The sequence below is a fragment of the Centruroides vittatus genome, unplaced genomic scaffold (assembly GCF_030686945.1).
Source record: "Centruroides vittatus isolate TY-2023 unplaced genomic scaffold, ASM3068694v2 contig_880, whole genome shotgun sequence".
NCBI lineage: Eukaryota > Metazoa > Arthropoda > Arachnida > Scorpiones > Buthidae > Centruroides > Centruroides vittatus.
Genome location: NW_027122572.1, coordinates 1,967,347 through 1,993,924, shown reverse-complemented (window position 1 = coordinate 1,993,924; position 26,578 = coordinate 1,967,347). Strand labels below are relative to the sequence as shown.

The following is a 26,578-nucleotide window of genomic DNA, read 5'->3' as shown; positions in this document are numbered from 1 at the left end:
ATGTACACAACCAGTTCAGGCAGAAAAGTAGAAAGTGACATTGAGAATCAATGGCTGTTTTCATGTAATGTTGCTCAGCATTTCCAAATTGGGATTTTTTTATCGACTGACAGAAAATCTGGGGAATCTTTTTGGAGTGACATTTTTCACTTTGATCATTTTTTTTTTAGTAAATTAAAGCAAAAATTTGGACATCACAGAACATGCAAAATACTGTTTAAACATTGTGATCAAATGTGTTATTCAGAATTATTCATTAAAAAATTGTTCCTATTGCTAATAAGGAAAGGCCCTGATGTTCAGGTCTCAAACAAAACATGGTCACGTAACCTTAAAAACAAACAGCTCCTTGTCCAGATAAGAAAACCCACTTCTCAAGCATTTCCAAAATTAGGTCTCTAAAAATTGAATGTTTACTTTATAAGTCTTTGGGAGTTTTACATACCTGAGCAGCAATAGCATAATGTATAAGACACTAGGCACTGAAGCTAGATGATGTAGATTTGAACCTTCAGAATTTTAATTTAGTTTTGTTTTATTTATGTGTAAAATTATTATTTTACCACATTGTTAGCATTATTATTATTCCTCACATTTAAAACTTTTAAAACAAAAGATTATTAAAAACGAGACAACATTTCCTGTTTAGTGAAAACAAGTTTCTGTAAACCTAAATCCTTTATGTTGTTAAATAAAACTTCTATTTCTTCACATATTTTCACTCATGATTACATACTATAGTATGTAATAATGTATGTACTATAGTATGTACTATAGTATGTAATCTTTATAATCAAATAAGCTTCAGATGTTACTACACATGGATGAAAAGACAAGTGATATGAAAATAGGGTAGAATAGTTTCAGAATTTTTTTTTTAATTGTTAATATTATGAACAATTTCTTCATGTGCTCATGTTTATTACAGTTCAAATATAAATAACAATACCACTGTATCTGAAAATTAATGTGAAAAAATAAAAATTTTATTTAACCACATACAAGAGTTAAATGTACAAAGACTTTGTTTTCATTAAATGAAAATGATAGTAAAAATCTTGTTTTATAACTTTTAAACATGAGGAATAATAATACAAATAATAATGCTAATGATGTGATAAAATAATTGTGTTACACACAAAAAAATTAAACTAAAATTTTTATGGTTCAAACCTACAATGTCTAGCTCCAGTGCCTAGTGTCTTATCCACTCATCTACTGCCACTCGAAGATATGAAACTTTCAGACTTATAAGCTAAACACTCAATTTTCAGAGGCACATTTTTCAGAAATGCTTGAGAAATGAATCCAATTCTTTGGACAAAGAGTTGTTCGTGTTTAGGGCTACATGCTCACCAAGTTTCACCTGAACCAGAGACCCAAACCTCTGGCCCTCTCCTTGCAAGGGGCAGCTTACACATTACTTTTGCTTTCTAGATCTAAACTGATAAGGCTACCAGCACCTGCATTAATTAGTAAATAAAACTGGTGACAATAAATAATTTGAAGCGGCAAAGAAAATTTAAAACTGATGAATAGTTGACGATATTTTTAAATTTTCCAGAGCAACCCATCTATCTATGGAGTTTTGTATGGGCAAAGCACAACTTTGTGGCACAAAACCTGCAAAACAGCTTAGATGTGCCAAAAATTACCTATATATTAATAATCAGTGCAAAAAAAAAAACCACTGTGCAAGAAGTAATTTTCTCAAGTTACATAATCTGAAGTCCTACCTAGATTTTCACAAAGTACAAAGACTTTGTGCTGCTTAAAAATGTACCAGGGTGCCACCCTGGTATGCTCTAGCATGACAACAACACTGTTATTAATATACATCAAACCTTAAATCAAGAAGCCACCTGCTTCCAAATTCTCAAAATTTTTTTAAAAATTTCAAGATGCTTGAAAATAACTCATTCTAATTAAAATGTTTCTTGTGATCATTGATGATGAGAAAAAACAACTGGTTCCTTGATTTAAGAGTTCATTGTATGTTGATAAGTATTATTATTAATATTAAATTACACAAATTTGAAATTTTGTTTTTAACTTATGGCAACTAGTATCTTAATACTTAAAGTTTATGATTTTCTTTACATAAATGAATTCTACATCATGCTCAGCTGTTTTCTTTCTCCTGAAGTTAAATATGTATTGCATTAAAATGTTGGAATTTAGCATAGAGAAGGAAAAATAACTCAGATATTGAATAGTGGAAGAAAAATTTATTATATTTTGTATCACATGACAATAGCATGTTGAAAATAATTTAATTTTATAACTTGATAGCTCAAAGCAGATTCATAAGTAAAAATATCAATGAGTAGCTTTCTCCAAATATAATTAATGATATGTTCAATACTGTGATTTTCCTTATTCCTAAAAATATTTGGATTATTAAAATAAATTTGGAAAAATAAAAAAAAAATATATATGAAGTTCATACAATGTTAATAAACTTGAATTGAATTTCTATTCAAAAATGTTCTTATGAAAGACTTAAAAATAAACACTCCATTAAATTTTAAATCATTTCCAATGTTAAACTGAGTACCTATTTAGTGCAGTTCAGGTGCAAAACAATAGCTTCACTTAGCTATTTGTCTTTCACATTGCCCATTAGATACACACTTAGCCCATTTAATTTAAGGGGTTAACAAGTGGTGGAGAGTGAGTCGGCATCTCTGCTGTTAATACAATTAATACAATTTTTTTTGAGGGATTTTGCAAAGATTTCTAGTGTTTCTATTGTTTTTAGTTTGTTACTATCGAACATTGGTATGATAATCTTAGTCTCTTCCCATTTGGCTATTATATTTGGCTCGCTTGCAAATTGGGTTAGGGTGGTATCAAACTTTTTATTGTGTGTATTGTATTTATGCTCGGCTATCATTTTTGTAAGTGATCTGTTCGTTGAAACTATGTATGTTAAAATTTTGTTCAGATTAAACCTGTTGTCCTCTAGCAGAACGAAGCATATCCCTTCGCAGGTTTTCTGGCTTCGCTGCATTTATCTTTGGTATTAGCCAAAAGTTTATATATTGAAGGGTTGCATTTGTATATAAGATCACCTTTGACCTTCTTGGTTATGATTTTATACATTTGGCTCATTCTAGAATCAAAATCAACAACAATGCATTTTCTTTGCAGTTTTGGAGGTCTGTGATTTACTGCTTATGTTTCTAAGCAACTATGTATCTTGTGAGCTAGCCTATCTATTAGTTTACTGTTGTAACTGTGGGCTATGGCAATGTGCTTAATGCGTTCTATTTCTTGTAGTGCATCCTTGATGTTAGAGCAATGGGTAAACACTCTTTGGATCAGAACCCTGTACGCTGCTATTTTATAAGTAAATGTGTCTTTAGAGGTCCATTAAATTAGAACCATGCTAATATTACAGTTCTAGACTTTGAAGCGATTATCATACCAATGCTCAATAGTAACAAACTAAAAACAATAGAAACACTAGAAATCTTTGAAAAATCCCTCAAAGAAAATTGTATTAACAGCAGAGATGCAGACTCACTCTCCACCGCTTGGCAATCACTTCTCAATAATCCCTTAAATTAAATGGGCTAATCCATCCTTCTCAAACAATAGGTGACGTTTTAATCTCATCAAATTTGTTGCGAACTTATTTACATTTCTCTCAAATTTTTTCTAGTAATTTAATCTTCTTTTTAATCTTAGTGGCAATTGTCTTTCATTTTAAGGTCGTTAAACTCATTTTACTTTATTTTGTTTTCAATTTTATCCATGTTTGTCTCTTAAACTTCTGCTTTAAACTATGACATCATAAGAAAGAAGAAACTTTTGTAAACAATGATGTCATCCAAATATCTGTTAACTGACATTCCAACGTACCTGAAGAAGGCCTGAACTGAGAAGTACCTGAACTGACTCTTTTAAAATGGCCAAAAACGTTTGTTCTCCTATCTAATGGACTTAAGAAACTGCTAGAGAAAGAGTGAAAAGTTTTTGTGAAATGTATTAAAATGTAAAAAACTTAATTTTTATTCTGTTTACATTTCCTGAGATAAGATATTCTATGGAAGGTGAAAGATTATTAAAAATATAAGCCTTAATAATAGCAATTAGTGACAGCAAACATATCAAACTCAATAAAATTTCAGATAAAAGGCAAAAATTTAAGTAAAAAACTCTTTTAATAAAAGTTTAAAAAAATATTTCAATGTTAATGACTACAGCAACACAATGGTGAAATAATTTTGTTATGTTTTCAACCTCAATCTGTTTTAAAAAGGTTATAAAAGGCACAGATCAAAACTAGTTACCTTCTAAAATTCAATTAACACATAATTAAATCATAATATTATAAAGAGATAAAGACCACTTTAAAAAATTTACCTTTTGACTTCGATACAGAAGATCTAGAAGATATTTTGGCACAGAAATTATTAGAATCATCAGGCTGAGATATATTTTCTTTGTTTTCATGAGATAAAATTATTGGTTTAGGTCTATATGGTAGTTCCAAGGTACTAAAGATATATAATTTTATAATTTCAATAATAATATATTTAAAAATAAAACTTAAAAACAATTTATAATTCATATAATGATACAGTAAAACCTCATTGCATCATTCCTGTTACAGTGTCACCTTGCACTTCAAATTTAATTCATTCCAAGAGGATATTCAAATTCTGAATCACTCAAAGTCCAAATCAATTTTTCCCAATATAAATAATGAAAAGTGTATTAATCCATTTCCAGATACTCCAATACACATTATGATGAACTTAAGACAGCAAACAAATATAATTTAAGGTAAAATTAAAAGCCCTAAATAATAAATTAAAACATGAAAACAATAAATAAAATACATAAATATTGTGTAATAAAGTGAAAATTGCATTTACTGATTGCACACCATTGACTTTGACATCTTAAACGTGGCTGTCAGATAGGCCACACATGTACCATTTTCATTCTTTGCAATAAGTTCCTTTTTCATCTCAACTGCTGATATTACAATCTTCCTCTTAGTCTTCATTGCTTCCACACTTCTCCAATACCATGGTTAATATGTAAAGGTTATATTGAGTTGAACAAAAAGTTGTTATTGTAAATTAAGTTAAACGAAAGTTGTGCATTTTTAATAGCTATCCTTACTTAACATTAATGTGCAATTTAATTACAACAGTTGTGAAATTTAACACATTGCTAATGTGAGATTGTATTCTTTGTTTAGAAGCCATTTTAAATTTTTTACTTCCACATTTTGTTTGAATAAAATCAAGTTGAAATGTCTTCACATAAAAAGCATATCAGATATATTATGCTTTATGAATTTCAGAAAAGATATATAGGTATACCTTGAGTTACATCGCTTTCAAGTTACGTCTTTCCCGATTATATGTCGTTTGTCAAAAAAAGTACAGTCAAACCTGTTTTTATGCGCTCTTTTTATGTGCGATTTTTATTTGTGCGATTTTTTTAATGCGAATTTTTAATTTGTGCGGTATAGTTGGCGACTAGTCTCGTGCGATTCGTCATGTCTTACGTTGACTTATTATAGCTAAATAAACTTATTATAGCATAAATGCACTTATTATAGTAATATTATTGCATGAATATGCGAAAAATGAAATAATTTACTTTTTAAGTCAACAAAACACCACCTGGACAAAAATATGTAAAACAGACGATAGACCAGACGATGCAGTCAAGTGCTGACATCTGTTGTCAATAAATTCTATTTCGTACGGTTTTGAGTTATTTTCTATGTGAGACTTTTTTTATGCGGTCCCTGTTGACCGCATAAAAAAAATATTTTTTAATTGTGTCGCGAAAACTATTATTTACAGCCATTCGTGAAGTTTCGTGAGATTTTTTTTAATGCATTTTTTTAATGCGGTCCCTATCCCCCGCATAAAAACAGGTTTGACTGTATATGGAAAAATAAAAATCAACTTTAAGTCATTTTATTCAACTTTACATCTGTCCGCCACAAATATTAAAGTCATAATATAACTAGAAAAGCATTAAAAGTATATAAAATTATATTAAAATATGTATATTTACAGTAAATGTTAATATAATCATCATAAATCCTAGAGAACGAAACATGAAAACATCTGTGTTTCTGTGTTGTCATCTTATTTAGCAGTCTAAGTGCTCACTATTGGCGTTGAGTTACGACTTATGTCGTAACTCAACGTCACTTGTGTAGTTACGACTTATGTCGTAACTACACAAGTGTAGGGATCGTAAAAACACGTAAAAATAGTAAATAATTATAAAGTGCCAAAGTCAGGAAATTTCAAGGGTCAACTCAGGTCGGGAACACGTGTTGGTGATGTAAACCAAACACGAAAGAAACTTTCCTAAAACTTATCTTAAAACAAACACGACACAATAATGAACGATCGAGGGGATGTCAACCGAAAGAGAGAGAGCTCTGTCCAGGTGCTCACGTACGAGTTCAAAATCGGGAAACAAAGGGGGGTAAAATGGCCACAGAGACGTCTGGCAGACCGCTTGGGGACAAAACATCAGAGAGAGGGCCATAACGGCAGAAAATACGAGCACGAACTTCAAAGGCTCTATCAACACCTCTCGGAACTCTCCCGACCCAGATCGGTCTCAGGTTTCACATAGAAACAAAGAAATGACCAATCGGGGTAAGGGAAAGGATGTACAGAACGAATCAAAAAGGTGAGATTCGGGGGGAAACCTTATAAAACTCCTGAGTTTCAAGGTCAAGGGGTTCCCTCCTCCTTCGGTCATTCTTGGGAAAAGTGCAGCAAGTCTCCTCTGGACCAGTGTCACCTCACAGATGCCAGGACCTACGTTTGTCAGCTGACCATACCACCCAAGCCTCCTGTCCAGTGCAGCAGACATTTCGCCATCCAAGTCCCAGGCACATATCTTCGAAACACGGACCACAGCCGACCACAGACAACCCAAAACCATTGTCTCCAAGTCGATCTAGATCGCATTGTGTAACATCATTATGTAAGTTAACTTAGTTGTTAGAATAAACGGTTTTGTGTAAGACACTTGTCATCTTTGTCTCCTACTGCCACCACCCATATACGATTTCGACCCAAGGTTTTCCTGATGCGTGATTAACTGTTTTCCTCTGGAAGTCAGCCATGTTACACAAGTAAATTCAACTTACATTGCCTCTCCTGGAACCAATTACCGATATAAGATGAGGTATACCTATACAGTTACGTAAACAGTAAAAAAAATTTGTAATATGTTTCTCTTAAACTTCAAACATATCAAATGTGGTTTAAAAAGTTCCATTCAGAAAATTTTGAACTAATGGATACAAAACATATGGGGGTGCCAAAAGCTGTTGAAAAAAATTGCAGGAAGAAATTGTTATTAATTGATAAATAAGACACAATATATACAACCAAAACACCAAAAACAAAGCAAGAAAAGCACTGAAAATAAATGAGCATAATGCAAGAATGAGAATGAGAGACAATTTGGGCACACAACATATTACATTTATCCTCTGAGTGTAACTTTCACCACATGTACAGTACAGTTCAAACTTTGGAGCATCATTCAAACTCTGAGGCAAATTTTTATCAAATTTAGCATTTGAACTCTGAAGTGTTCAAATTTATATTCATTTGAAGTAGAGAATACAACTGTACTTTCATCTTTCTACAAGTATTTCTGATTTATTTGTCCAGAACTAGCCCTATATAAATAAAACTATTTTTCCCCCACCTACATCATTCCATGAACTATTGTTTTACTGCACCCATCACATTGAAAAACATCAAGGTCTTCATCAAAATTTTCCCATAAATTGATAGCTTTTTAAAATTTGAAACAATGATTTAGTAGCTCAGGAAAATGAATATGTGACAATCTTGAATGATTTGAATGTTCAAAAAATTGACACTTACCATAAATGCCTTGCTTTCTTAAGTGTCACCAGCATTGCTTACTGCATTAAAAAAAAAAAAAATTGCAAATGCAGCCTGCCACAATATTGTAAAGCATATTTGACCCATAAACCAATACCAGAATTGAGAAATTGTCTTGATTTCTATTATTTTAATTTTTTACAAGATTGAGATGCATGTATATTCATATACAAGATCATCAAAGACTCAGGAAAAGTTAGAAATTTCTTAAAATAAAACAATACTTCTTCATCTAAATCAAAAATATTTGCCAAATGCCACATTATAATCAAACAATTTAAAATACTAACGTTAAAATGATATTAAATGGTCTTAAGATGATAGTGATATTGTAAAAACAATGATGATCCCAGTGGTTTCTGCCAAGACTGGGAAAAGTTCAGTGGTACAAACAAAGATAAACTTGAGAAATATATCTCTGAACAGTCACATGGTAACAGTGTAGAAGCTGTGCAAGAGCTTCATAGTTTCTGAGAATAAAGGAAAAGGAAGATGAGGGAAGAAAAGATGATGACAAACTTTGCCAAGGTGCATGAAGTGAATTGAAGCCTTGAAAAATCATAATTTGAACTAAGGCATAAAGATTCCACAACACAAATTTCAAACACTTTTTTCAGCAAGAATTAGTTTTTTTTAAATATAGTGTAATGTATCATATATTTCAAAAAATGATAATCATTAAATTGTTCTTATCTATAATTTTTAGTGGTGCCATGGAACTATTGTTCTTCCTTATTTATAGATTTTGTCTTCCATTTCCTAAAAATGATGCATTGAGGTTTTACTATGTTTTCTTCTTACTACATTTTTTAAAAAGTATAAAGAGTATTGTAAAAGTAAAGAAACAATTATTGTATTGCTAACATTTGAATACTTGCAATATTAATAACTGTAACAGAACACATTTTTTATCAGCAGCAAAAACTGCAATCAAACCTTATATTTCTCTAAAATTTTTAATTAATAAAGATTACTAAAAGCATTTTAATAAATTAAACAAAATAATTCATATTTTAACTTTACAATCAATTTTTTAAAATTTCTAATAAACTTAAATCTTTATGAATTTATCATATTTCATAACATTTATGAATAAACAGATAAAATGACAAATCTTACCTGGGACGAAGTATATCTCCACCAAACACCTTAGTTGGATCAACTTTTATTTTTTTATGTGCTTTACTTTTGGTACTGAGTTCAAAGCCACCGTCATCATGACAATCTATAGATTCTTTAGTATGAATCAATGTTGTATCTAAATTTCTAGAATGCTCGCAACTTTTAGATTTAGAACGCTTTGACTTTATTGGTTTTGCTGTGACACAAATATCTGGTAAACGATGATCCTTAAAAATACATTAAAAAACAAAAACTGTCAAATGCAAATATAATTTAAATAAATTAACTAGTTCAATACATAACTAATGAATAGAAAAATAATACAAAAAGTTCTTGACTCATAGATTTGTAGGTAATTCAAAACATTGCAACTGCATATGATTAACAATGCCATCTACTAAGTGCCACTACACATAATACTATGCTTTCTTGATTCTAAAAAGAACACGATGTGTTCATATTCATTATATGTACACTGTATGTAATTATTCATTAAATGTATACAGTTGGTATTTCAGTGTATGCAGGATGGGCCATAACTTCTCAACCTAAGTGAGAAAAGGTAAGGAAAAAAACGGTTAATGTTACCTATGATAGCGAACATGGCGGTTCGTCTCTGAAACAGTGGGGATGCACGTTTTAACCTAACCTATTCTAATAATTTGGTTGGCAATAATTATGGTAATTTATTAGAATGGGTTAGGTTAGGTTAGAACGTGCGTCCCCACTGTTTCAGAGACGAACCGCCATGTTCGCTACCATAGGTAACATTAACCAAAAAAATAAATATAATGGTTACTTTTCAACATAATTGTCTTTGTTTTCAATGCACTTATGACAATATTTAAAAAATAATTCAGTCCCTTTATAAAAATATTCTGAAAATTTTTGTTCAAAATAGTGCATTACTACTATCTACAGTCCTCATTTGCAAAATGTCTTTCTCAAGGAGCTTTTTTAAAATCTGAAACAAAAAATAGTCTGATGAGGCCAAATCCAGAGAGTAAGATGGATGATTTGAGCTGCTGAAAGCAACAGTCCCAAATGATAGCTTGAGCAAGTGTTGCAGTGTGGATGGGTTGCTTTGTCACACACAGGCACACTCTTGTAAATTTTCCTCATTGTTGGTTTATAATTTGAAAAAATTGTAGACCTATAAATTCCCACTGTCATCCATCTGTATGTTTTTCCTTAATCACAAGAACAGAGTTAGATAGATGAAAAAAGCGACCGGATATGAAAACGTTAGAAGCAGGAGGCACTGATTAATTATATGAACTTCTGATGAAAACTGAAAATTATTTCAATTCAAAAATTTTCCCCTGAAAGATATTAAACAGATGGCTGACATGACTATTGTTAAAGGAAAAGTATGATGTACAGGGACAAGCAACACTAATTTGAAGTGGAGCGCATATATTTTTAAATTAAATAATAAAAATTGCAGACCAGCATTGTGATAATGTCACAATAAATAATTACTCATTTTTTGTGTATCTTTGCATGCAACTGATTCAATAACATTAAATAGTATTTTGCATTTACATTAGTATTTCTTTCTTAAAAGTCTAACATCACTTTGCACCCATAATCCTCAAAAAAATGGTGGCTATGATCTTCTTGGTTGAAGGCAACACTTCAGCCTTTTTTAGGAATCTCTCCCAGGGCCTTTGCCATTGTATTGACTCCATTTCAAAAAAGGAGTCATAAAAAAGACTATAGTTTCATCTTCTGTAACAATACATTTCAAAAAATGAACTCCACTCACTTCATAAAGTGCACTTTCTATATGCTACTGCTGTTTAACAGCAGAAAGAAGTTTGGAAACCTATCTTTCACTGACTTTGCTCATGACTAGATGCTTATGAAGTATATATGCCAAACACTTGTATCCTATAGGTTGGTCATTGCTATTACTTCTTCCACTTTCAATCAGCAATCCAAAAGATGCAACTCCTCCACAACACCAATTTTTTCCAAGGTTACCATATCCATTGGGCAACTAGTTCTGATGTCATCTTCAAAGAATTCTTGCCCAATTGAGAACATTTAGTCATTCTTTGATAGTGGTATATGATAATGAAGCTTCCATATACAAAACCTAGGCATTGTTTGATTTCCATGGGTGCTTGTCCTTCCTTTCTAAGAAACTTTTTGACTGTCCAGCACTAGTTTAAAATTTGCTGCCATGTCATATACAGTAGTCCATTGTGAATCACCTTTTAGTAATACACCACTAAACTTGCATCAAGCATTAAATTTATAAATACTTGTTTCAATATGACCTTGTCACACCCAATAGGTTACGTTGGGAACTTATGGCACCTTCTACATAATACTATGCATCTGGTAAATTTCCTGTTTTTTCATATGAAGGTAAAGTCTTGTTGTTAAAACATTGAACTTATGACTTTTGACTACAATTTTGTATTGGTCTGCAGATCCACTGCACCTGATAACAGTGATAAATGAATAATTTCAAAAAACAGGGTATTGGGAAACGTTGTAAACATGAAAATAAAATATTGTCCAAAATATGCATTAACTATTAATGGCTGTATTGTACGGTCATGCTAATCCAAACCCCTTGTAATCTAAACAGCTTCTACCATGCTCCTAAATAAAATAATGGGCTTGTCACCATCACTGGCAGCTCACATATAAAGTAAATATAAGTCGTACATTTTAACCAATGCTGTTCATTCTATCTGTGACCCTGGATCAACAATTTCTGTTTCATATACAGATACAGCTAGCTGTGCAAAAAAACTACTGCAATGGGCTGAAAACAATAGTAAAACCTCTCAGAACCTTTGTTGATTCATGGTTTACAAAAAATTTTTTTCAAGATTTATGCACAGAATATAACAAAGGAAAATTCCTGATTATTTTGTATATTATGATTTAAAAAATTTTAATTTCCTTACACTATACATTTTTGTATTGTATCTTTAAATTTAAAACATTATTAAAAATATTAACAAATTATAAGAAACTAAAAATTGTCTTCATATCTTGTCCTTGTCCTGAGATGTTGACAAGGACAAGATATGAAGACAATTTTTAGTTTCTTATAATTTGTTAATATTTTTAATATTCATTACTGTCCTGGCCATTACACATATTGTTAAAATATTGTACATCTTTTGATACTATGTATACTAAGAATAACAAACATTTTTTGTACTGCATGTCATTACATAACCTCTGTTAATCCAAACTACCACTAACCTCAATTGAATTATCATGACCATATGATACTTTCAATACAGGGTCACATTAAAATCAAGAAAACATAGTATATGGTAATAACTAGAAAAACATACATTTTTGTTTTCTCAGTTTTATTTTCATAGGCAGAGCTGTCAACTTTAATTACTCCTTTGAAACAAACAAACACATTAAAAATGTACTGTACCATATATAAGCATCACTTGACTTACACAGTTTCTCAGTCTGCTCAAAAACCCTCAAAAGAAAGAACTTACTGTAATTGTAAATATTTTAAAATAAAATTAAAAAAATATAAAACTAAAACTTGCTTAATAATTTCACCATACAGCCAACACAAAAAAAATCTGTCTTTAGTATTATTTGTCACAAATTATATATTAAACAATATACATCTGTATATTTATAAATGCATAAAACCACTATTCTAGATCAATGGTTGCATTACTTTTTTTACTCTACTTGAACAATCATGTAAAGTTTACTTCACACTTTATTATTAAATATTGTGGGACTATAAACAAGTTTATCTCAATATTGTTGATTGATTCTGTAATATTTGACTGTTAGTGATCAGAGTTACTCTCAGTTGAAGTCAAAATATTGAAATATTATTCATGCTACTGTCAATATTATTCTATGGTTTGTTACATTAGTGAGGAATCCCTCATTTTTCTTTTTAATATTTCACTGCATGTTTCACATTTTGAGCTGAAACCTATTTTAATTTCTTAAATTTGTCTGCTTTAGTTAATGTTGAAATCACAGTGAAAAACAAACATCTTTGGTATTTGTTAAAATATTTGCACTTGGGCAAGGATTCCCTGCTGTGCAAACACTTATCTAAGTTATTTTTTCCCATTTATTTAACATTTACCCTGTGGCCCTGTGGACACAGTTCTTTCCTTGTGTGCTGGCTGATTTTCACTACTTTATGATATATTCCACTGAGCATTAAAAAAAATCTGACTAATGCTACATACTAATGCTCGTACAACTGTTTAAATCATTTCTGGTACCACTTTTTGGTGACGTGTTCTATAACATTTTTTGCAGCTGCCTCTACAGCAATTTCACATCACACAGACATTGCCCAATTAAAGGCCTTCATTTTTGGGATAAGGTAAAATTCACAAAATGTGAGATTAGATGAATAGGAAGGGCATGGAAGCAATGTTGTGCTCATTTTAGTCAGATAATTTTAAATAAGTGAACAGTACTCCTTTAAACCAAAACTCCAGCATAGTGTTTACTTCTTGTTCAAAATTATATAGCTGAAATGAACACAACATTGCTTCTATATCTCCTTATTCATTTAACTATGCATTTCGTCATTTTTACCCTTTCCCAATGAAAACACTGTTAAAGGGACATTTCCACAACAAAGATGTAGAACAGGACACTAAAAAGAAATGTGCAGTTTCAAATGGATAGTACTTTGAAGGTGGTTGTGTTTAAAATGTTTTCATATCAACACATTAAGAAATATAGCACCAGTCCTAGAAATTTTTGAATTTACCACATATACATTATATTAATTTTAAAATCTTTATTGTATATTTAATAAAATTTAAATAAACATCTAGAAAAAAATTTGAAATTAATTCTGAACCTGTAAAATTTCATATATTAGACAGCATACTTAAAATCATCTCTCTACCTTATCCAAAGTTTAGAGTTTAGTCAAAGGCATGCACATACAAGTACACTATGTTATCAATGAAAATGGCGTGATAGCAAAGTATATCTCAAATGATCTGGTCTGTTTGATGAAGAAATGGTACTCATAGTTATATTTTAATTTTAAATGACTTTTAATGTGTTTAGTTTGAAGCTAATGAGATAAATAGCAACAGACAGTAGGATCTTATTTCATGTGGGATAGATATATACAGATTTGTTTTCACAGATGAGAAAATGATAAAATTAACCCTGGGATGTACAAGGATAATTCTGACTATTAATGCACATGATGATTGCTTTTATTATAAAGTCATAAAATCAGATATTTCCATATGGTAAAAACCGATATGCCAATTTAAGTGAAGATATACATCCATCTCCAGAGGGCATGTGAAAAAAAACAAAACAAGTTATGTTGCGTGGAATCTCACAGACACCAGTTTTTATTCTAAAATTGGTGTCTGTGAGATTCCACGCAACATAAAATTTCGCAATTTTATTCTAAAATTGTAAAACTGTCAGTAATACATCAAAAACTATGATTATATGTTTAATTTCTGCATTTTGTCTTTTTTCTAACAATGTAAAATACTTGTGAAATGCTGAAAGTGCATTTTTTTGTTCATTTTATTGTAATTTGATCCAAAAGTGCAAAAAAACGTAAAATTTCAAAAACTCACTGTAAATTATCTCAACTTACGTGATTAACATCTGCTTTGTGTGAAACTTGAGAGGAAGGCGTTATCTTTCATGGGTAGATTGTCAGTGCAACCCACATTAACTAACTACTATCAATGTTGCTAATTGTTTTAATGTTTACTTTAATATTTATTAAACTAGTTTTGTTGGATCTTATTTAATTTTATATTTTAATCACAGTTTAACTGGCATGCTGTTCTCCTCCCCCTATTATATGCAGCATGCTGGTCAATCTGCAAAAATACAGTATAAATTGTTTGAATTCAAATTGGAAAAAAAGTCATGACAATTATCTGGAACTATAGCTCAAACACAATAAGCCTGAAATATATTATTACAAAAAACAGCACACATCTGAACCTTATAAGAATTTCCAGGATATCCTGGAAATTCTTATAAGGTTCAGATGTGTGCTGTTTTTTATCTAGAGCTATGTGAGATGGTATACAAATTTATGTAGAATTTTGTTTTACATAATACCTGCTGACACTCAACACCTGTGTAAAACAAAACCATATATCTGGACATATAAAGAAGAAAATTCAAGATTTAGTTCAAGCTAATCTCTTCTAGATGCTTTAATATTAATTTAAATCATTATCTTTAAAATTATCATAAATTTGATATTAGAAAAATCATGTCAACTCTGACTCCTGAAATATCAATAAAAACTATACAAAAAAAAAATTAAGCTATTTATACCTTTTCACTAATATCTGATTCAGGGCTTGAAGTTTCTGTAGTAGTTGATGATGTTTCTTCTTCGACTAAAACTTCATTTTTCCTTTTTAATTTATTTTTATCATTATTTTTATCCTTTATTTTCTGCTTAGATTTACTTTTATTGTCATTATCAGATAACATTTCTGATAGCTCTTTTTGATTTATTATATCAATATCATCAGACTGTTTAAATATATTGTTATCTTTTTGATGTTCTTTATGCGTTTGTGTTCCCACACTTGGCTTACTGTTGTTATTGGTTTTAATAGAACCACCACGAAAAGAAAAATTAGGCTTGAGAAAACTAGTCCAACTTTGTGTTTTTTGTGGTTTTTTGCTTTCATTTTCACCATGAGAATAACAGTCATGTTTATATTTTTGTGACTTTTTCTTATTTTTGATATTGAAATCATTTAAGTCCAAATCAATATCTTTCAACGATATATTACTCAGACAGTCTTTGCTTTTTGATAAAGAATTATTTTCACTTCCTCTACGCTGATTATGGTTTATGCCTGATGATAAATCCATGTTTGAAATCAATGATGATTCTACAGAATTATGTCTTCTTTTACCTTCCAAATAATTATTCCCATGAATTCTTCCTCTGAAAATATAATACAATTTTTATATTAATAAAAAAAAATTCTCTATAAAAACTAACTAACAATATTTAAATTTTATAATAATCAAAGGAGTCTACTTCTTAAAAAGAGACTTTTTTTAATATTAAATTTAACATATGCAGAGAACTTTCTGAATCATACAATATTAAAAAAAAAAAAAACTAAATCACAGAGGTTTTTCATATTAAATTTTAGTAAACTATTATTTGTTATTTTTTAGTTAATAATATAGAAAAATAATGTCTATATAATATATTATATAGCATCAAATCAGCTTTGATTTTATTGTAATGTTAAATTCTGTACAGGGCTTAATAAGCTAAACTTAACAATAATATGAAACAATATAAAAAATTTCAGTTATAAATTTAATCATCACAGAATTGGTTTCAAATTTCATTAAAAAGTAATCAGTAAGCTACAGTAATGTCAGTAAGCTTATTATTCTTTGAAACACAATTCTACAATTATCATTTTCAGTAGACTTTTTCTGTAAGCAACTAAAAGACTCAGATTGCTTAAATAAAATGATCTAAATCTTGGATGTTCTTAAACATCATGAAAAACTGTCAAAACCTATTGTTTTTTAATTTATTAAATTATTTTTACAATTACAGTGAAACCTGATTTACAACTGTACCTCTTTCCTGAAAACCTATAATAAACAGGCATGAACTTTTTTTATTTCGATTTCTATTGAATTCAAGAAGGAAGAAATCTATTATTCTATTTTCAACCAAAAAAAAAAAACAAAATTGAAATTTGTAACCTCTTCTGGTATAGCTCAATCACCCTATTACCTATGTTCTTTTAAACAACATTAAAATGCTATAAAATATTTATTTGAGCATCAACCACGGATTCTAAATAAACAAAATAAAACAACAAAATATTTTTTAGGTTATTCATTATCATAAGAGGAAGTAACACAAAAAAATAAAAAAAGTGAATGTGGCATAAGCAAATATATTAATTATCAGACATTATTAATGGTAAGAAACAATAATTAATTAAGATAACAAGTAAATCAGAGTAAAGTAAAATTGCTTTTAAATTAATGAAACTAATCAACAATAGAAGAGTCTGTAATGTAGAGAATTTATTAAACTGAAAATGTGTTAAAATGGAGAACTTATGATCCATCATAGTTGTGGAAATTTCAACCTTTTTGCACTTGCTATTAGAATATTTATTATAAACATTGATTTCTTAACTACACAGAAATTTCATCTCATAAATAGGAAAGATAGAAAAAATAGTTCATTGTATTGAATTCTCATATACAATGGTCATTCAAGGTTAAACAAGACTTTTGGGCCTATAATTTTGAAGAGTAACTAGCACGATAAAACCCAGAGGCGGAGTAAATACTACTCCGCCTCTGGGTTTTATCGTGCTAGTTACTCTTCAAAATTATAGGCCCAAAACTTCATCCCAAGACTTCAGTAGCAAGCATGATGTATTTTGTGCATGCATAGCAATTTTAGCAATCATGGTGGGAGATACTGTGTCTGCAACAGTGGAACAGTAGTGTGTAATAAAATTTCTCATGAAGGAAAAGGTTAAACCTGCTGAAATTTTGAGAAAATTGAGGGCACAGTATGGGGAACAAACACTATTGCAGGAAAAGAGTGTACGAATAGTGTCAACAATTTGGTGAAAAATGAGAGCTGGTGACAAATGAAGCATTTGGACATGTTTGTCCAACTGTAGTAACACCAGTGAATATCGCACAAGTTGAACAAGTTATCCTAGAGAACTGGCAAGTAACCATGAGACACATTGCAGATGAAGTGTCCATCAGTGTCAGTAGTGTTGAGAAAATCATCCACAAGCACTTACTGTTCTGCAAGATGTGTGCCAGATGGATTCCCCAACAGCTGACATGTGATCAGAAATGGGTACACAAGAAGACATGTGAGCAGCTTCTGAATCAGTTTCATATCAAAAGTAATGCATTCGTGCAATCAATCACCACATGTGATGAAACATGGATATGCTACTTCACTCCCAAAACAAAAAAAAGCAGCATGGAATGACAGCATCATGTGTCCCTACTGCCCAAAAAGATCATGGGAACTGTCTTTTGGGACATGCAATGTAAATTTTCTAGAGAAAGGAGCCACAATTAATGCAGAGTATTACACCAAATTAATTATGGGTGCTGTACAAAACACCATTCTCAAGAAAAGACCTGGAATGTTATCTGGGAAAATGATTCTTCTTCATGACAATGTCCAACCGCACATGGCCAATTTGACAACATTGACTCTGGCCAAAATGGGCTGGGACGTGTTGCCTCACACCCCATACAGTCCAGACTTAGCTCCAAGTGATTATCATTTGTTTAGGTCCCTTAAAGAGCACCTGAGAGGAATTAAATTCCAGACAGATGATGAACTGCAGTAAGTTGTCCTGTGCTGGCTATGCACTTCTTTCTACAAGAAAAGTATCAGGGACCTACCCCGCCACTGGGAACAGTGACTTCATACAGATGGATAGTATTTTGAAAAATTGACATAGTTTATACATGTTTTGGACATTCCTTTTGGTCTGTAGAAATAAAAGTCTCATTTAACCTTGAACAAGCCTTGCACTCATAAAACAGAGCCACTCTATAGATATATCAATGCTACAAATCTGAAAAAGATTATTTTAAGAGATAAAATTTCAGACTCTGTTCACTTGTTTTCAAGCAAAAATGTTTTTTTATTTTGTAAAACTATTTGTCAAAGTAATAAGAAAGTTTTATAGTTTTGCATAGTTGTCGTTTATAAAATGAAAAATGCTTTTCTTTCATAAGTCAAAGTTACAAATATTCCAAATTATGAATTTTATTATTCTTAACATATCTTAAATTTAACTGGTTAATTTCAATTAGTTAACATATCTTAAATTCAACTGGTTAATAGTTAGTTATCACTTTTAACGTGATAACTAACTATGGAGACTTCATAAAAATATAAGCAATTCAATACTATATTAAAACAAAAAACTATCAAAAATTTAAATCATAAAATTAATTAATAAATCACAAAAAAATATTTTTTAACTTTAATATTCAACATAATCTTATTTTATAATTACTACTTAATATTTTATTTCAAATAGTCATACACACACACTTAAAGCTATGTTCATGTGATACTCACATTAATTGATGATCATTGTAGGAATTAATAATGCTTTTTAAGTCAAATAAATAGCCTTTTTCCTGTTTTAATTCACTTCCTGTAGTTATAGTAGTAGTAATCATTGAAGAAAAAGCAGATTTTAAAATTCGATCGTTTTCCAAATAAGCAGCAATAAAAACAAATATTGACATAAAAATAGTAAAAATAACAATGCTATAGTATATAATGGGTTCCCAATAGGGACGAGGCAATGCCTGCATACATGGAGCTAACATGTGACGAGGAAGAGTTGCAACAAGTGTAAATTGAATTAAATGATCTGCTCCTAAACTTGTATGAATTTGTAACATTCTTTCTACTCTAAAAAGAGTAAAATCAGGTGTAAACCTAAAAAAAAAACAAAATATTAGTAATCATCATATAAAATAAAAAACAGAAAACAAAAGTTAGAGTAAAAAGAAAAGATCATTATTATAAAAGCTCCCAATATTTCTATTTTGATCTTTATAATCATCATTCAAAATTATTTTTAAATGTTGTAATTTATCCTTAATGATTACAGATCTATTTATCTTAGAAAACATCCTAAATTTTTTTGAAATTTATCATTTCCAATTCATTATAATCCTAAACTAAATACTTTAAACCAGTTAACATACTATAACATAAAATGAAATTAAAATAATAATTATAAATATTTATTATATTTTAAATAATATAGTGGATCTGGTTAATTTGAAGTTATTTTCTTTCCCCAATCATCTAGCATAAGTTAAATCAAACTGGTTAACTCAAATTTACCAAACTGTTTAACTTGAATGGGATTTTGACACAGTATTTTCACATTCTCTCCAAAATTTTAATTTTCTGTTAAGAAAATTATTAATGTTCATCTATCAAATAAACTAATCAGAAACTTTCTAAAAAGTGAGGGAACCACGTATGACTAAAAATAAACATTGTGTCATGTAATGGCAGGTGAGAAGTGGTGGCTTCCAGGCAGTAAAAATTACCTAGATACTGTAACTACCATATTTTTGGAACATACAATGGATCATGTGTAGGTTTAATGTATACCTTAGTGGTTAAGGAACCATTTTCAAATGTAATGTTCATGTCTAAAAAATGCACTTTTGTTTCACTAGTTGCTCTAATTTTAGTTTTAAGTCATCCTCATTGAAATTTATCTCATTCAAAAAATGCTATTCTTCTGTTGACCCATTGTACATTCCTTCCTCATCCAATGATCCACCTGCTTACAAACTGTCGGCATTTAGGGCTCTTATTAGAAGGGAATTTAATTACTGCTCTAACATATACGACAGGTGGCAAGAGTTAAATAGGATCAGAACCATTGCTGGATCCTTAGGATTTAAAACAGAAATCATTGAAAAGTTAATAAGATCATACTCGGTACCTAATAAAAAAGAAGGCAAAAGAGAATAAAAAGAAATTACTAAACTCACATACAGCGGAAGAATGTCCAATATCATAAAGGAAGTAGCCAACTACAAGAGTACAAGATTAATATATAAATGAGTTCCCATGATTTATAGTCTACTTAGAAATGACAAGGATAGGATAAAGGAGGAGGAGCAGTCTGAAGTGTACAGAATACCATACAAAAATGATCAACTAGGGCTAAATAAAGAATATATTGGTGTCACCACCAGGAAGTTGAGTAAAAGGCTTAAGGAACATGTGTATGATATAAGTAAAGGGCACTACGATACAGCACTATCCAAAGTAGCACAAACTGAAGGTTCGGTGATTGATTGGAATGAAGCTAGAATTATTAGACAGGTGCACTCACCATCTTTAGCAATGACTTTGGAAAAATTTGAAATATATACAGTAGAGCGTCGATTATCTGACTCAATTGGGACTGGGGTTGGTCGGATAACTGAAAAAATGGATAACCGAAAAGTATGAAAAAATACATTATTAGTATAGTATATTAGTCTATTAGTATATCGTTAGTAACCTACTTCACATTGAATTTTCATCAATGTTAAGCCTAACAATTTTTTTTTTTAAATAATAATTGTTGCTATTGTATCATTAACAATTATTTCTTTATTTTGCACAAAATACAGTACTGTACTGTATATTGAAAAATATAAACAAAAAAAATATATTTTCGGGTTACGTATTCTACATAAAGTAAACCTATACATTAGAAAAAGAAGTCCAAAATTTTCTTTCTTACACAGCTGACACTCATTTTTTTGCTGCTAAATCTCGCACACGTTTTAAAAACTGCAATTGGATAGCATCGTTAATTAAAATTAAGCCTCGTTTAAATACTGGCCTCCCTTTCATGGTCGAGCCAGTGTTGCCAGCTAAAGCACGCAAAAATTTAACAAAAATAATATTAAAGTAGCCAAGACATAGCCAAATATTATAGCGTCACATCACTAGCGGACATTTGAATTTGCCAACTAGAATGCGGTTGGTTAACCGATGTGACGGTTGATCGGGGGTCAAATTATCGATGCTCTACTATATATCCAGCAGTACGGACAAATGTTTGAACTATAAAGACGCCACAAATTTACAAACAGCATGGAAGTATATGATTGATCATAACCCAGTATAATATGTTATACACACTCAGTCCTTATAATTAGGTTCATTGTGTTGATATAGTTTATTATGTTAATTTACCTTATTTTATTTTGTTTTATTTTATTTAGATCCATGTATTTATTTATTTTCTATTTATCTTTATATATATAAATTTATATTATAATTTATTTAATTAAATTTATATTTATATTTAAACATAAATATAAATATATATTTAAATGAATTGTTCGAACGGATATAGAAATTTGAATTTTGTTTCACATAACATTCGAATTGGAACCGATATAAAGAAATGTTTTAAATATTTCAAAAATACCTGAGGATGACCTGTGGAGCAGATAGAAAACGTTAGTAGGATAATAAATATTAGTTCTCGGATACATAAGGTGGTTGTGTCAATATATTCAAAGAATCCGAGTGTTTATTGAAATAGAAAAGATTATAGTCCAATTCCATGTAAAAATTTTAACTTTTCCATCAAAATTATAAAAATTGTATAGAATGGTATGTTCATGATAAAAATATTAAAAAACAGTAGGATTTTGAGTGTGAAATATCACAACTTAAAAAAATCTTTACTTAATACTTAGGAGTGAATGGAACAATCATTCAGAAAAGCGTATCTCAAATAGCTTATTTACCCATACGGTTAAGTGTTAAAGTTTCTGAAAAACACAGAGGTTTACATTGACATGAGAATTCTATATAATAAGATCCACAGAAATATCACATGGATAGTTTATTGTGGATCATCAATAAACCAATAAACAAATCTTGATATTTAACCAAATCTCTGTAACTTTAACTTTTTAACTCTGAATTTCTTTTTTCCTTGACCAATTTGTGCTAACCAAGTTCTACTGTATTACAAATGTTATTGCTCAAAATAATTTCATACTACTATAATAAATTTACTTCAACTATTAATATAACAATAAGAGAGAAATTTAATAGGCAGTTTTTTGAAACTAGAAAAATTTTTAATTAAAAAAACAAATAATCAATAACTTTGCTAATTAACATATATTTATGAATTTTTCTGTATGGCTTTATGAGGTAGCTGACACAATCAAAACTCTCTCTCATTTCTGAAAATATCAAAGGAATAATAGTATAATAAAACCTATGAAAGTTGGAATTGTACAAAACTGTATAAATTAATTACATGTATAAACTTTCCAGTTTAAGCAGGTTTTCTGTCTTAGGCAAGTTGAAACTTGAAAATAGTCACTGCTTCAAAATGTGAATGTATTTTTACCAAGTTCAAATCTAGACATTATATTTGATATACAGTGGAACCTTGTTTTAACATATCCCTTAGACCATTGAAAATCATTCATTGTCCTGAGAATCTGTTATATCATGAACAACAGATTACCCACACATCCAGGAAAATATCTGTTATTCAAAACAGTTTCCATTTTTAACTCCCTCCATATAAGAAATACCTGTACTTGAAATTCTTCAGTCTCTTGAGATCTCTATCCTTTACTCTGAAGAAACACACATGTTACTGCAGATATGTTATATATAAGATTGTATACAATATGCCATATGTGTGTATGACAAAGCTGATGGAAACTGTATACTACAAAAAGAGACAGAGTACAATAAATATGTTTGTTCATTATCAGTTCACTTAATTTCACAACTTGTTAAAATCTTGTCCATCTTGATTTGTTTTGATGCTGCTTTTCTGCCCATTGAGTACAACAATTAGAAGTAGCTTCCTGCCTTTAATCAATTAGCTACAAAAGGACACATACACAGCTGCAAAGTTAGCAATGTGAACTGTGACAATTATGTATTATGTAAACATCCAAATATTAATTAAATGTTTAAATAACTCAATGTTTACAGTAATTGGGAATAGAAAATATCCATTATTCCAAGTTATAAATCTGCTAAAAGGAGGTAAAATTATATTGATTTGTAAGAACTGAGGGAAAAATCCATTACTCTGAAAATTTGTTGTTACACAATCTGTTTAAACAAGATTCTACTGTATTAACTAAAATGATTTCAAAAGGAACAGAAAATAAAATAAAATTCATAAATATATTCTCAATCAAAAAAAGTGAATGTCAAGCATATATTTTAAGTGAAATTTCTATTTTTCTCACAGAAATGTCAACTTTTAGATACCATCTTGGGTAAATTACTTGTTTGAATTTGAGCTTCAAAAGAGATCAAGTTTGATACTCTTAAGCTCTTTCAAAATTTGCACATCTGTTTATATGTCTATTTTGATTTTACAGCAAAAAGACTGCTTGCAGCACAATGAAAACAAACACAAATTGAGTATAACAAGTTCCTTCTTTTTACACACCAAAGAATTTTTTGTAGTCAGTAAAATAAGAGCTGGTTTATACTTTGTAAAAATGATAAAGGAAAGTCAAAATGACACAAAATAAGTTTAGTGTGTAACACTTCACACATTCTAGTAACATATTTCTGTTCTCTTTCTGTTAGAAAAGTCAACAGAGGCTCTACTTTGCTCTATGTAAATAGCACACAATCCTTTTCATCTTTCAACATAGAAATTGTAAAACTAAAATGATTAGAACAAGAGCAGAATTAACTTCAATGAATCAAAGTTTATCATTTATACATTTTATGTTAATCAAATACAAATAGATAGATAGTGTGACAGCTATAGCTATTTAAAATTTACCTAAAATATCAAAAATTCACTTTAAAATCATTTTTCTTAGTTTCATTTATAAAATTATATTATCATCTGCTTTCTTTCCTCTCAAATTAGTTAATTGAATATATTCTCATTTTTAAAAACATTTATGACTCAGGTACACTTTCAAAGTTTTATTTGAAACTACAGGTACTGAAAGGGCATGCACATTTCTCCTTGTTCTTATGCTTATGGGAAGAGAATAACAGAAAAGACAACAGACAATTCTCTTCTCTTTTCTGTTCTCAGGAAGTGTAATCCATCCTCAAGCCTATCACAATGATATTTACTCTGGTTACAATGTCCTATCTCAATTTAAAAAATAATACATGCCTTGATTGATGATGCAATAATACATGCATTGAGGTGTAAAAACTAAAAAAATGCTTAAATCTAGTTTTGCATGCACATATTTTAGATTACTTATTAAAGTTTAAGTTTTTATCATATTTACTTTTATTAATTTTAAATTTTAAGAGCATTTTATACACATATTTATGTATACATGTATAAAATGCTATATATTTATATAACTAACACAAATACATACATTAAAAACATTTATTTAGATGATACTTACGCAATATCTATCTTTTTACTTGCATTAGGTTTTAATTCAAACCCTTGGCAATTTAATATTCTAAACCCATAACCTTCACAAGGTATTCCATTTATGTAAAATCCACTAATATAAATTGGCAATTCTCCAGTATTCCGAGCTGTAAAAGCTCTTCGTACAGTGAAATTTGGTTGCATAAACCTATTATTCTTATTTCCTGTAAAAATAAAATTTTTAAAAACATTTTAAAATAAAAATTATACAATGATAAATTTAGAGGACAATTTCAGACGATAGAAAATTTATTTATTTTTATTTCAAAAACATAATTGAAAGGAAAAATACTTGTTTATTAAAACTTGAAAATCTTTCCTTATTAACAAGTAATTGATATTCATAATATTCAAAATTATATGATACTAGCAGGTAGGACCGGTGTTGCTCGGGCAAAAGTAACGATAGCGAAGATTAAGATTATTACGTTATAGTCATAAAAGAAAAAGAGTAATTTCACCAATGAACTAAGTATTTCTAAAGCAGCGGTTCCCAACCTTTTTCTGACCAGGGACCACTTTGATTTCATTGTTGTTAGCAGGGACCACAAAATTTAAGAAAAATAAACTGTGTCAATCTAAAAATAAACTTTAATCAAAACTTTTAACATAAGTATTGTTAAACTCAAGAGTAACATGCTTTAACAGTACTATTATAATACCTCGTAGAAAACATAACATTTTTATTAAAAATTAAATTCAGTTTGTATCAACGTGGGAATAACAATTTAAAATGAATAAAAGTTTTAAATCTTTCACAAACTATATTTTAGCTTTTGCGGACCACTGGTGGTCCGCGGACCAGTGGTTGGGAACCGCTGTTCTAAAGAAAGGTCAAATTTGAAAATTGAATGTTCTAATATTGTTCGATTTTCATGATGTGTTCTGATTATATCGTTTGATTTTCATTGAATGTTCTAAAGAAGAAAGGTCGAGAAAAACCAAACTAATCTGTTTAAATTTGAAAATTGAATATGTTCTAATATATTACTTTCTTTTTTTTTTTTTTTTATCCAGCACCCGTTAATCTTGCACGTCGCTTTCTCTTGTTCTCCATTGTTACTTAACACTTCCATTTTTGACACTTCCATTGTTACTATCACTTTGGTACTTAAATTTGGTACCCTAACTGCGTACCAATTTTCAACTTTCAACTCCTAACCGTTTTAGCAAAAATTACGATAATTACGTCATAGTCAGAACCTTACCCGTTTTCACAGAATGCAAGAATTGGGTCCCCCTGTTTCCAGACTAATTAGGGAATTTCCCACAAAAACAAAAAAACTGCATCTGCGTCTTGCACATCGCTTTCTCTTAACACTTCCATTGTTGACACGTCCATTCTTAACACTTCCATTGCTGACACTTCCATTGCTGACACTTCCATTGTTACTTAACACTTCCATCGTTGATGGAAGTGTTAAGACTTAATTCTGTCCCTCTCCCCCATGGGGAGGAATTTCAAAAAAATCCCTTCTCAGTGTGCGTTCTCGTGATGTACCCTAACTGTGTACCAAATTTCAAATTTCAACTCCTAACTGTTTGGGC

General features: G+C 30.0%; 1 protein-coding gene across 2 annotated transcripts in view; it reads right to left on the bottom strand.

Moving 5' to 3' along the window:
* Positions 1-26,578, bottom strand: part of Tmem131 (Transmembrane protein 131) — a 176,332-nt gene that overhangs the window by 27,613 nt on the left and 122,141 nt on the right. For both annotated transcript variants that reach the window (XM_067280042.1, XM_067280043.1), the window contains exons 26-30: positions 24,999-25,194; positions 19,159-19,527; positions 15,360-15,987; positions 9,042-9,271; positions 4,372-4,505 (exon numbers count right to left, since the gene is read on the bottom strand). In XM_067280042.1, coding sequence (XP_067136143.1) covers positions 4,372-4,505; positions 9,042-9,271; positions 15,360-15,987; positions 19,159-19,527; positions 24,999-25,194 — 1,557 coding nt within the window. The remainder of the gene's footprint in view (positions 1-4,371; positions 4,506-9,041; positions 9,272-15,359; positions 15,988-19,158; positions 19,528-24,998; positions 25,195-26,578) is intronic.